The 14,414-nt window shown below is 45.4% G+C and overlaps 1 protein-coding gene across 1 annotated transcript in view; it reads right to left on the reverse strand.

The window, feature by feature from the left end:
- The window catches only part of GMDS (GDP-mannose 4,6-dehydratase), a 1,419,543-nt gene that overhangs the window by 843,897 nt on the left and 561,232 nt on the right, over window positions 1-14,414 (reverse strand). Inside the window, exon 5 of the mRNA XM_069217866.1 lies at window positions 13,751-13,943. Coding sequence (XP_069073967.1) covers window positions 13,751-13,943 — 193 coding nt within the window. The remainder of the gene's footprint in view (window positions 1-13,750; window positions 13,944-14,414) is intronic.

The following is a 14,414-nucleotide window of genomic DNA, read 5'->3' on the forward strand; positions in this document are numbered from 1 at the left end:
AGTCAGGTGTGACTTCAGCACATTGATCATGAACCCCAGAGACATAAGGATTACTGTCACCTGGAGGTGGTCTACAATTGAGTTGAGGCAGCTATAGACAGTCATCAAGGAAGGGGAAAACTTCTAGCCCTGACTCTGAAGATGTGCTGTGACCACTGCCATCACTTTTGTGAACACCCGAGGTGCAGTGGTGATGCCTATGGGAATCATGGCAAATTGAAAATGATGTTGGCTTAACTTGAACCGCATGTTAGATGTATGGGACGGCAAGATGGTTGTATGAAATTATACATCCTCCAGGTCAAGGGCTCCCATTCACTCGCCCGGATCGACGGCAGACTGACCATGAGCTAATGTGAGCATCTTGAATTTGTCTTTTCCCAGAAAGGCATTTAGAGGGCAAAGAACTAAAATGGGACAAAGGCCAACATCCTGTTTCAGCTCAAGAAAACAGAAATAGGGCTTGAATGTTATTCCCTCTGAGGACTGCACCCTCTGTATGGTTGAATAAGCACCTCTGCACTTCCTGCCTCAAGGCAGTCAAAGTGGTCTTCTGAAAGCCACTCTAATGCAAATGGAAGATGTAGTGGGAAGGAAAGGAATGGAAGGGCACAGGCTCATTTGGCCGATTTGGAGTACCCATTTGTCTGATGTGATTGTTTGCCACCCCTGGAGAAAGGGGCAGGCCAGCCTCCTACAGGGTGGTCAGGAGCTAAAGTGGCTTGAAAGCTGTTGCCTTAGGGCTGGGGCACTGAAAGGATCAGTGTTCCTGTTGACCAGCACATGGTCTGCCTGATCCCAGTCCCCTAGCTCAAAGCAACTGGAGCTCTTGATGTAGCAGTGAAGGGTGGCTGGCACTGTTGGTATGTCAACCCTCTCTAATTTCCCCTAAAGGAGTGGGTCTACTGAGGGAATTGGGTGGTAGAAGCTGAAAGGCAAAGGAACATCCTAAATGCATTCCAGAGCAGAGTCCACTTTCTCGCCTAAAAGGCAAGACCTCTCAAGTGGCTAAATATAAGGGAGGCCTGGACATCCCCAGAAATAAAAGCTAGTAGCTCTCATCCACACGTGACAACAGAAGTCCACGCTGGTACCAACTGCTTGACCTAAGAAACTAGTGGTGGCTAGAACAGACCAATGACGTCTTTAGCTGCATCTAGCCATCCTGAATTGTTTGTGGCAGGGAGGCCTGAAGGTCTTCAGGGACTGCCAGCAAGATATTGCTGACTATGTCACTAAGGGCATGTGTATATCAGCCAAGCAAACAGCTAGTGTAGGGCCAAAATTCAATGCTAGGCTGGCTGATGAGGACATCTGTCTCCCGAATGCCTCACTCTATTTCAACTCTGCCTAGTGTCATTATAGGGGAGGAGCTGAGGTTTCAGGAAATCATTGTCGCCTGGCACCGGCAACCTGTGGCATCTTGCAAACTGCCTGTTCACTGGTGAGAATGAAGAAGGCTTTGCCCATGTGCCCATCCATGGACAAAGGGCAACAAGGGCTCAAAAGGCACCTGACCAGGTTGCAGGTCCACTGTAATGATGTTAGTGTTGATCTCAACAGAGAGAACTTGTAGGCCTAAGACCTCCACTACATGTCTAATGACGATAGAGAAGTAAGCACTGCCTTCTATTGGTAGTCCAGGGGAGAAATTAACCCACTATCAATGGGTGTATCAAGCCCACTGGCCACTTGCAAGTGCATGAACAAACATGTCATCAAGGTAGTGTGGGATGATACATTCCCATCATTAGCATTGTCATCTCCAAATGGTGGTAGGCTCAGACCAGAGCTGGAACCAAGCAGGTGGCGGAGCACCTGAAAGTGGCTCTATGTCTGGGGTAGTGTTCTGTCAGAATCAGACTGATCGGGCACGTTAGTGTGGATTCCGGATGCACCCTTGGTCAAGGTGGTGACTATTTTGGCTCAAATCAGACCTTGGCATCAGTACAGAATTTACCATACGGTGCTGGCAGCAGTGCTGTTGAAGGGACTGGTGCAGATTTTGGTACCAAGCAGATTTCAGCCCCAATGCTGGTGCAAAACCTGAAGTGAGTTTGAAGGGCACAGACAGAACCGAGGATGACTCCAGCAGTGAAACTAGACTGGAGGCTCCTGCAGATCTTTGGAGCCCAAAGGAGCACCAGCAGGAACAGGGAGAGTGGCACAGATGTGCAAAATGGCCTCCATGAAAGTCTCAACCTGTTGCAACCTCATCAAGGACCAGGGGAATTCGGGGTACATGTGGACCAATCTCTGAACTGGCAACAAAACTGGGTGGCATATTGACACTCTTGCAACTTCTCTGGAGACAGAAAGTGGAGGGATGGAGAAAAGTCCCTCTTAGCCTTCTTGAGTTTCCTCTTTGTTGTAAACCTGGACTTACCCAAACACTTTGACCTACATGATGACTTGAAGTGAGTCCATGCTCTTAACTTTAACAGGGCATGATACTTGCAAAGTTTCTTCTGGTTTTCAGTGATGTTCAGCATCAGTTCAGGGTCCCAGATCCCCTTCAAATTCATGAGGGTGCACTCTTCAAATGACTTGGACTGCTGTCCCAAGCCCAAACACCAAACGCATACCTCGTGGGGATCTCTGACAAACATTTGTTTGCAAGAGTCCTTGCATAGTTTAAATACTGTAGTGTTTGGAGGGGACATAGTTCCCTTGCAAACTGGTTTTAGGATTATTTTTAAAGAAAAAATTGTTTGGCAAAACGTTAAATCGAATGACGAAGAAATAAAAGCAGAGCTCCAGATCCACATCTGAAGAAATGTTTGAATTGAGCTGAGCACGCAGAGGTGATGTCTATATCGACGTCCCTACTGGCATGCGGATCCACTGCTGTGAAAAGCTTTTGGATCCAGTCTGGCACAGGAGGATTATTTTAAAGAAGAGTGCTCTACAGTTAGAATATATTAGAAGCTAATTATGTGGAGCCACACTAACAATGTTAATATGTGGTTGAGAACCTCAATCTGAGATCCACAAACACAGAGAACAAAAGGCTGACTCACGGCTAGCTCTTTTACCTCTCCATACGGAAAGTACCTTTCTTAAACTCAACAAAGAAAGAGAACATGAGCATCCTTCAGGAAGGAACCTTGGAATGATAGGTTTATAATCCCATGGCGCTGGAATGGCAACAGCGTGTTCGTAAAGACAAAAATCAAAAAGAATCTTCCCCTCTGTTTATTACAATGCTGATGATTTTCATATCTTCCCTTCCGAAGCAAGATCTTTACAGAGGACATGATCATAAGGCATAACCAGATCTTTATAAAGGCTCACAATATTCTAAAAGGTTAACAGCCTAGAGTCCACTAGTAACACTATTTATAAAAAAAAAAAAGTGAGATTTATTGAACACATACAGCTCCAAAGGATTAAGTGTGGGGTAATTTACACTTGCCTGCACTGCAACAAACTAGAATAAGATAGTTAAACTACCAAAATAGGAACATAAGGGAAAAACTCTAAAATGACTTGAGCAACTACTGCCCAACATGAAAGCTTTACAGATGTCTATGTTTTGTGCATTTTTAGAAGACGCTACGTTAGTTTGTTTACCCCACACAAATGTCAGCATATAAGCAGGTAGGAATAATGCAGGCTGCTGAAGGAAGCCCATTCGCACTTTTCAAAGGCTTCACTGAGTTTTACTTCAAACTGATAAGTTATTACGATTTTAGCACACTATGTGCTCACTGCGAGTGCTGTTTTAGGCAATTTGAACTCACTCCAAAACAATCAAAAGTCACTACAGCGACTGCGGTTCACCGGATAAAGAATGGTGTATTGTAGCCCTGTCCATAGACTTTGCACATTGTAATCTTTATTAGTATGGTTAAGTGAAATGGCAGTGTTGTCTGAAGCTCGACAAACAACTCCAATATTTTAACATTTATGCCAACATGACACCAGAAGTCACAGATCTATAGTTCTAATGCTATTCTAGAGAAGGTGTCTAGTTTGCTGCTGATTTGCTATTAATATCAAGCTTCTAATACATTGCATCTCTCTAGTATTAAAATAATGCATTGAATTTGTCAAAGGGCTATACTGACATTCAAACTGCATCGGAATGATTAAAGGTGATTTCTCGCCTCGCATGGATTTTTTTTGAAGAATAAGGGGCATGGTACAGGGACCTCAAATTCAGATTTTTTTAAAAAACTAACAGAAAACAGTATAAATACTATTTTCTGCGGCTGTGTTTCTAGCTTGAAACCCATGTGGGTGCAAAAGAGCGGCCACACCCACACTTGTTTCTAACAGCAGTAAAATAGCTTTTATGTTAGAAAAATCAATGCAAAGTGTTTTTAAGTATGTGCTTTTAAATCTCCAGAGTATGCCAAGGACAGGTCAATACCATTTTAGGTTTACGAGCAAGGTAAACCTTCTATAGTTGCGTAGTTTAAAAACTATATGAAAGGGGGTGGAGAACGGGGATTTCTAACATAAGGGGGGGCGGACTCGGTTATCACTGTTTATTCTACTTCTGATTTTAGAAGCTGCTTTCAAGTGCTAGTGCAGGTGTTTTAATAAAAATGATTAATGAGTGTTTATGTATTTTGAATAATAAGTTCATGTAGAAAATGAAATAACATAGAAAAAATAATGCACACATTTGAAAATTTGACCTTGAAGAATTGCCACCAATCTTAAAGTGTAGGAATCAATGATTAATACTTATGAAGTATTGAATATGTGTTAGATTAATGCAGTAATATGTCATATTAAGGGTTATGATATATGCTTTAGCTTAATAAATTGTAGGCCTGAACTTAGCGAGTGTCTTGGACTATTTTGCCAGGCCTCAGGCAAAAGCTGTATTTCTTAATGTTTAGTAAAAATGCTGACCAAGAGAAGTACATTGTGAAATGTCTATTGTATTGTTTTAATGTGCTCATAACGGAAGCTTTTTGTGAGAACCAACTGCTAGGAGATTATGTTCTTTCTAATGCAACATTTTATGCGTAATGTGTTTGAGACTGACTTTCCAAGGACAAGAACAATGAAGATACTGACTAGAGTGGAAGCTGCAACAATATTGCTACCTAACAAGCCGGATGATGAGGACATCGTAAGAAGAACCAATCAACAATATGAGAACGGAGAAATATTAGAATTCATAGATTTGGTATAGAAGTTTTATTGGACAGAGTGTGAACATACGATTAACTGACCAGTAGGGAATTAGGGGATAGTTTAGGTGACTTTGATATAACGACGCTCATTCTGAGACAGACATTCTGCCCACATTTCCTGACCGAAAGTTTATTACATTCTTGTGCGTCTTTACTAGAAATGTGCTTATCTTTAATGCAAAATGATTTTGTCCATATTTTTCCTGACTGAGAGCCTGATGTCTTGCTGATCGACTGATGTCCTGAGGACAAAGACTGATTCTGCTTTGCTGACCTATACCGAGGATAGGTATACATTGAAGTACAAGTTACTTACCTTCTGTAACAAAATATCTGGTAGAGACATATTCTAGTTGCAGATTCCTTACCTTAGAATTTTCCCCCAGGGGTCAGACTGGATCCAGAGATTTTTCTTCGAGCAATATGCTTGCCTGTCGACAGGTGGAGTCGGTCGACTCCGCGGGCGTCGTTTGCATCATGGTTGCTGTGATGACGTCGGGAGTAGTATATAGACGCCGCCCTCGCTTAGTGACGTCAGTTTCTTTTAACGACTTTCCAAGCCAAAGCGCAGAGCCGCTAAGAACACTGAGGTTGGTGTGCCAGAGCTAAGGACCTGAAAGGGGGAATCCCTGTCCCTAGAAATCAGTTCGCAAGAGGGGAGGATGGGTGGGCGGTAAGGAATCTGCAACTTGAATATGTCTCTACCAGATATTTCATTACCAAAGGTAAGTAACTTGTACATCTACTAGAGACTTCTAGTTGCAGATTCCTTACCTTAGAATAGATACCCAAGCAATGCCATCCTCGGTGGTGGGCTGCGAACCAAGATCATATTAGGAAGTCCTGCAGGACCAAACAACCAAAATAGCCGTCCCGACGGACCCGACTGTCCAGGAAGTAGTGCTTAGCAAACGTGTGCAGGGACGCCCACATAGCTGCCTGGCAGATATCTAGGACAGGAACACTGCATGCTAACGCAGTGGAAGCAGCAGTTGGTCTGGTGGAATGAGAACGCAAGCCTTCAGGAGGTTGCTTTTTTGGCCAAAGCGTAGCACATTTTGATGCAAAGAAGCATCCTTCGAGAGATGGTACGCTTTTGCACTGCCTTCCCTTTTTTCACACCCACATACCCAAAGAGTTCATCGTCCACCCGGAAATCTTTAGTACAATTGAGGTAGAACGCCAACGCTCTTTTTGGGTCCAGATGGTGGAGTCTCTCCTCCTCTTTGGAGGGGTGTGGGGGCACATAGAAAGTAGACAGAGTGATGGACTGGCCTACATGAAAGGGTGTAACCACCTTAGGAAGGAAGGAAGCCCTAGTGCACAACACGACTTTGTCAGGGTGCACAGACAAGTATGGAGGTTTTCAGGAAAGGGACTGAAGCTCACTCACCCTGCGAGCAGAGGTGATAGCGACCAGAAAGGCAGTTTTGAAGGTGAGTAGCCGCAAGGGACAATTATGCATTGGCTCAAAGGGGGTACACATCAACTAAGTAAGTACAAGATCAAGGTCCCATTGAGGCATGATAAATGGAGTGGGAGGAAATAAATGGGTGAGCACTTTTAGGAATCCACTCACAATAGGACATTTAAAGAGTGAGGGCTGATCAGCTAGCCTAAGAAAGACTGAAATGGCAGATAAATACCCTTTAAGGGTGCCCAAAGCAGAGCCCTGCTGGGCCAAAGAAAGAATGAACAGAAGAACCTCAGATAGAGGGCTGGAAAGGGGATCAACAGATTTGTTGGTACACCATGCCACACCATGCCCAACGACAGGCATATACAGTTTTGGTTGATGGACGCCTGGCTGCCAAGATAACATTGCAGACTTTGGGTGGAAGGGCAAAAGCCGTCAACTGGCGCTGCTCAATCTCCACGCATGAAGGCGGAGGTTGGACAGGTTCGGAGGAAGAACCGTCCCCTGTTGCTGCAACAGAAGATACACCCGAAGAGGCAATCTGAGTGGAGGATCGATGGACATGCTCAATAGCTCTGGATACCATAATCCCGGTGCCGAGTCCGGAGCCACCAAGATGACTTGGGCCCGGTCGTTCCTGATTTTCTTGAGAACTCTGGGCAGAAGAGGGATAAGCGGGAAGGCGTAAAGGAGGCCAGAGTTCCACTCGAGGCTAAAAGCGTCTCCGAGCGAGTGCCGCCTTGGAAACTCCAACGCGCAAAACAGCTGACATTGCGCGTTCTCTGCGGAGGCAAACAGATCTAAGCAAGGCTCTCCCCACTGCTGAAAGAGACCTTGCGCCACCTCCTGATGGAGACGGCATTCATGTTCGGCTGTGCATCGACAGCCGAGTTCGTCCGCTCTGGCGTTGAGGGAGCCCGCCAGATGTTGAACCATCAGGGTAATACCCTGATGTTCCAGCCATGTCCAGAGGCGTAGTGCCTTCTGACAAAGGGTCCAGGACCCTACTCCGCCCTGTTTGTTGGAGTACCACATGGTGGAAGTATTGTCCGTGAACATCTGCACTTTCAACGCAAGCCTGATCGCCCAGAGCTCCAGCAAATGTATATGGAGACCCAACTCCGCCGGAGACCAGAGGCCTCTGATCTTTGCCTCTCCCATGTGGCCACCCCAACCAAGAAGTGACACATCTGTCACTATAGAGAGATCTGGTTGGGGAAGGGAGAGGGATCTGCCCTTAACCCAATCACGGATCAAAAGCCACCACTGTAAATCTTGCACAGTCCCTTACGAGATCTGGACCATGTCAGAGAGATTTTCCTGATGCTGCACCACTGGAACTTCAGGTCCCACTGCAGAGCCCACATATGCCACCTGGTCGGTATCATAGCCAGAATAGCCTGGCCTCGCCACTCAGAAGGATTGGCACGAAACTGCACTGTGTCCAGAACAGCTCAGATTAAAGGGGGCGTCTGAAAGGGAGTCGGTGTGACTGACACATTTATTGTGAACCCCAGCAAATGCAGGTGGTTCGCTGTAGTCTGGAGGTGACAGCTTGGGGCTAGCTCATTTTCAACAGCTAGTCATCGAGGCAGGGGAAGACGGACACCGCTAACCTGCATAGGTGAGTTGTGACCACTGCCATTACTTTGGTGAACACCCGAGGTACGCTGGTAAGGCCAAACCGGAGCACGCTTGCAACCTACCACAAACCGCAAGTAACGTCTGTGGGCAGGCAGGACTGGAAAAAAGAAATAAGTGTCCTGTAAGTCCAACGCTACCATTCAGTTGATGGACTGGGTAGACCACTGGCTCCCAGATCCACGTGGACACTGGATCTCACGTCCTCGGCCACCCAGAGGCTGTACAGCATGTGCGGCACAGTAGCTGGCAGGAAATGGACATGGCCGGGCACCCCTTCCATAGCCGTATAAGGGGAGAAAAGCAGACTGAGTGGTAAAGGGGCAGCCGCAACGCCAAGGGATGGAGCTGTAGCCTGAGACTCCTTAAAGCGCTCGAGCGCCAAGTCTGCTTTGTCCCCGAAGAGACATGTGCCATCAAAAGGCATGTCCAGCAGAGTAGATTGCACATCCCCTGAAAGCCAGATGTACGTAACCAGGTGTGGCATCTCAAAGCCACCATCAATGCAACCGATCAGCCCAGAGTCAGTCATATACAGCCCACATCTGATGGTGAACTTCGCTGCATCTCTCCCATCAACAACAGATTGGGAAAGTATGCTGCTGGCCTAATCTGGGAACTGTGGCAGCATTTACCCAATTGTATCCCCAAAGAATGGGTTTAATGACCCAGCAGGAATGCAGTGTTTACGACTGTAATGCCATGCTGGAGGAAGAGAACAAATTCTTCTCAATATCTTCCAGCCTCTGATTCCCTATCCGGGGGAGTGGAAGGGAACACACCATGGAAGGTTGAGGCTTGGATGACCAAGCTCTCGGGGATATGGTGTTGGGTCAGGAAAGCCTGGTCATTAGGTGCAGGCCTATAGTGGCGGGCAGGGCCCCTGTGCTGGGTTTGGACCATGTTCCCAGCAGGACATCAGTGAGGACTTCATTAAAGGGCAAAAGGGGTTTTCATGTAAAAGCCCCAAGTTGAAGCACCTGAGACAGGAGGTTAGTCCTGACAGCCACCATAGGCAGAGCGAGGTCCAAGACCTCGGCTGCTCTTCTCACTACCATGTAGAAAAAAGCTCCCTCCTATGTAGAAACCGTAGGGAGAGAAAGCATACCAGCATCAGGTGAGTTATCCAACCGCTGGCTTCGCCCAGTTTCTGAGCCCAGTCCATAGGATCTTCCAGCTGGTTACTCTGAAGGGTCCAGTGACCCCTCCATACCCTCTCCGAATTCAGACGCATAAGAACTCCAACGTAGGGACCAACGGCCCTGCTGTAGACAAAATTGGTGTCAAGCAATGTCATTCTGTCTCCTTGTCGGAGTTGGCGATGAGTATAGGGTTAATGCCGCCTGCAGGCCTGGGCGGTGTCTGGAGCGTTGGCGCTTGAACCGATGTGGGGAAAAGTCGAAGTAGGACCAACACCAGTTCGATCTGAAAGCGGAGCCGTTGGGAGCCGAGACAGAAGCCACCCACACAGAACTCGAAGGGGCCCCTGCCAACCCAGTGGGCCCGAGGGCTCTCCAACAGGGCTGGCCTGCATACAAATTAGGCCATGGCCTCGTAAAACTGAGCTGGGCAGGAGTGGCTCCGGCTCCAAGGATGTCGGGGAGGCACAGAGCCGACCCACGAATATGGTCTGAAGACTGAGGCCTAGAGCAAGGACGCTCCTTGACCCGCGTCACACCGTTAATCCGATGGGGTGAAGACGAAGAGCGCTTGTGCTTCTTCTACTACTTCTTACCCAAATGTCCTGAAGATTTAGAATGGGAAAAAGAGGAGTGGTGGTGGCTTCGCGAGCGGTCTCAGGCCTTCCTCTTCGTTGAGGCCGGAAAAGAGGCACAGCTGGACGCTAGGCAACGAGCAGCTTCAGGGACCACTCCCTCAAAGCCTTCGGGTTCATGGCCCAACAGTTGAAACATGACTGTGTCGTGGTCAAGCTCCAAGCACCACAAACACACTAGGTGCAGATTCATCACCGACGACATGCAGTGGCAGGAGTCGCAGGGCTTGAAGCCGGACTTCTTGGACATCCTTGATGCACCAGAAAAGACTACAAAAACAACAAAAAGTCAAAAATCCAGTCAAAGTGCTGAAGCAGGTGTTTTAACTAGAAATTAATAATGAGTGTTTATGTAGTTTGAATAATTGAATTATGTAGAAAATTAATAAAGTAGAAAAATAATGCACACGTTTGGAAAATATGATCTCGAAGAATGGCCACCACTGTTCACGATATGTACTAATTAATGATTCATATCTATGAAATACTGAAAATGTATCCGATTAATGTAGTAATATGTCATATTTAGGGCTATGAAGTATGCTCTAGCTTACTAATTGTAGGCCTTAACTTTGCGAGTGTCTTGGCCTAGATTTGCCAGGCCTCATGCAAAAGCTGCATTTATCATCGGTTCATAAAAATGCTGACAGTGAACTAAACTGTGAAATGTATATTGTCTTGTTAAAAGTGCTTAACCAAAGCTTTTCAAGAGAACCAACTAACAGGAGATGATGTTTCTAGCAGTGTAACAAATTTGTGTGTAAAGTGTGTGAGATGTACTTTCCCAGGACGCGAACAATGAAGACACTGACTGGAGATGAAGATGCAACAAAATTGTTACCTGACGAGCCGGATGATGAGGACATCGTAAAGTGGACCAATAAACTTTGTGTGAAGAGTGAAATTTTTGAATTCATAGATTTGGTATAGAAATATCATAGGATAAAGAATAAACGTACGATCAAAAGACCAATAGGGAATTAGGGGATAGTTTAGGTGCACTGATATAACACAACAGAGGAAAATTATTCAGACTAGAGGGAGAGATTCCAAACCAGATTTTGAGATCTAAAGTGACTCTGGGAGGAGGAGAGATTCTGTCATTGGGCTCATACTCTCTGACTGAGGGCCTGATGTTTTGCTGATCGATTGATCACCTAAGGACGAAGACTGATTCTGCTTGCTGACCCATACCGTGGATATGACAATGTGACTGTTATGCATTTTATGCCTTTTCTTTCTAGGTACCAACTGCACTGTTTTGATAGACCCATAGCTATTTGCATGAAGCCCAACATGCTGATGCTAATTTGATGTTAGTTGAGGGCACTCAAATTTAACTGACGGAAATCAGGAACAATGATTGACGAGTTATTTTGCTGAGTTCTATGTATCATATGTCTTTATTGCAGTTGATTCTACTATTGATCTGCACCGTAACCTTAGAATGTGTAGTGATTCAAGCTTTGATTAGATTGTGTTTCTTCCGCTGCTTTGGACAATCAGTACTGTTCTTATATGTGTTCCATTTGACTGAGATTAATCTACATGACTTTAGTATTGTTAATATAAGGGAAATAAAAGTACTAAACTTTACCAAAGGTGTGGTTATTCATGACTGAAAGGTCATGGCGAGTGAAATTTACTGACACCATTTATTATTGATTCCTAATGATTGTTGATTATTGTGAATTGATTATTTGTTCGTGTACTGGAGCTATGGTGAGAACATCTTAAACGAGTCAAAAGGTTCATCGACCTATATGCGTCCCCTTGTAAGTTTACTTATTAAGGTCTGATGCGCTAACAAAAGCGACTCAGGGTAGCTCTTCTCCAGATCTGCGTGCAGGCTGGTGTGGAAAGAAAAGAACTGACGTCAGCGAGCCGGGGTGGTGCTTATGTACGACCGAAGGTCTCCTATCTGGAGACCACGACGCCAAAGACGGACGTGGAGCTGACCGACGCCACCTGATGGCACTCAGGGATACTGCTTGAAGAAAAAAATCTACGGCTTCAGACAGACTCCTGGGGAAATTCTAAAGGTAAGGAATATGCACCTAGAAGTCTCTATCAGATAAATTGCTTGAAGTCACTAAGATTTGTTTCAGGTTTGAGAGGTTGGGAAACACACTTGTAGGGCCCAGATAGTGGGGTATAGGAGCTACTACACCTTCGCATAAAAGAGTTGTATAAATGTTTTTTACCATGGTGGTGGAGATAACAGGTGCATACCCATTTCTTCATGATCTCTGCCAATCCTTCATAAGTTCAAAAACTAAAGAATGGAACTATTCCTGTATGAAAAAAGGGGGTGGGGACTGTTGTCACCTTGCCATCTAAGAACCTCTATACACTTTTTTGATGTTCCAAGAACCCGTGGTTTGGATGTGGCAAACTAATAAGCACAGCAAACACCAACCAAAAGTGAGACAGAGCTCACCTTAGTAATTTCACACATTTACACAGGCCAATCACTAGTGCAGATTGGGATATAACATTTATACCTGAGGAGGGAAGGCGTATAGCAGATAATAAATTTGAGTAAAGATACCGTGGTTGTCCAAGTTTGTCTTTTAAACAATTATATGTTGTAAAACAATATTAAGACCTCACTTTTCCTGAATCAAAAGCAGTCCAGTGCGTTTTTCCCTAGGTGTTTTTGGTGCACTAACTAGGCCAATGTGATGGAGAGTTACAATATTGGACTACATTACCTATATTAGAGAAAAAAACGTTCCAAATGTTAACACTATACTCCCACTAGTAGCTGAATTGGCTGGATCATTTCGCATACTTTCTTTTAGGAACATTTCAATTTCATACCAATAATACGTGATGGGACATGGAGGGTCAGCACCACCACTTCGAAAATGGTTCCAGTCCCAGACCTCCCCACTCACTTATCTCATTCAACCCCTACACTGAATGCGATTCACAACTGCTGCAAAAAAATAAGTGGCTCTTGTAAGGGGGCTGAATTAGACACTTGCGGTCCTGTTTTATGTTAGGTCACTTAAAGAAAATGGAACTTAAGGAACAATTGCGTTCCACTTTCATAGTTACAAGTGCAGAGTAACCATGCCTAGCATTTCATTCAAACATAAAAAATGCTGAATAAACACATTTGCATGCAGATCAAAGTTCAAGGATGCATCAGTGAACAATAGTTAAACATCTGCTGAAAAGATCCCTTCGCAACCAGTGACGAACAGGAAAGCTTTGCGCACCGCGGGTTCCAAATAACACATTGCACGAATGAAAGCACAGCCTTTTCCACTTCTACATCAACAAAGAGTCACGGGAGGTGTGGCAATTAGAATGGGGCGCCCTCCCACCATACACACACTAGGAAAGCACAGCCCTTGAGAAAGAAACGAGTCTGTCCGTGAAGCCAAGCTCGCTATAATCTCACACACCGATTGAAATACATTTTGCATTTATGAGGGGCACATGAGCCGCTAGAAGCCCTTCATTTAGTCAACAGACTAAGTGAAACCTTATCACTACCGGGGCGAAACCAGACGATAGTGGCAACACAGCTGAGGTGCTTCACACACAAGTGGGCAAGGCTGAGTGAAATGAAGGATTACACATTTCCATTCCCCGGGTCAGGAGAGCAGCGCATACTTTTACTGAGGGGTGCATCAAGGCTTGCCTCAAAACACTCAATTCCGCCTTTCCTGTCTTTGGACCTGAATCCCTCACCCAGATGACTCCAGTTGGGAAATACGAGCAGAGCGCAAGGCAGGCGGCTTCTGTACCCACCATATGGAGATCGCGGGTAGAAGGGAGTGGTCTCCTTCTGTGGGATCTCCTGCACCTTCCCGTACAGTTCGCTGGTGGAGGCCTGGTAAAACTTGACTGAGTTTATAAGGCCGCAGGTCTTGAGAGCATCCAGAAGGCGCAAAGTACCAACCCCATCAACATCCGCAGTGTATTCCGCCAAGTCGAATGAAATCTGCAGGGAAATGAAGAGAAGGCTTAATATGTTAGTTTAAAAAACTTCTGCGCTGGTGGACGCACAAATAGATACTTAATATTTAAGCCATTTGCAGAGTCAAATACATTCACTTAGACATTTTACATGTAATACAAACCATCAGGTACTGTATGGCAACAACAGCACACCTGTTTGTTCCATAGGTTTCGTTTAAATAATATTAACAAGTAAAATGAGTATGAATATTTATAATACATGTTCGTTCCTAATGGTTATTATGAACGTTTTAACATTTTAAGTGCGGGAGAATCATCTGAAGTGGCAAACATCCAAGGGCTAGACGCCACTGGAGGGGGCACCGTTTACACCCAGAGCATTACAGCGGGAGTCTACCCCCTGCTCTGATGCACAACTCATCTGGAGCACAGGCAGACACCGGGGTGCGAGCATTGCTGCTGGCGCATCCATCCGCTGGGTCACTCTTAGTAT

This window comes from Pleurodeles waltl, chromosome 2_1 (assembly GCF_031143425.1).
Source record: "Pleurodeles waltl isolate 20211129_DDA chromosome 2_1, aPleWal1.hap1.20221129, whole genome shotgun sequence".
Lineage (NCBI taxonomy): Eukaryota > Metazoa > Chordata > Amphibia > Caudata > Salamandridae > Pleurodeles > Pleurodeles waltl.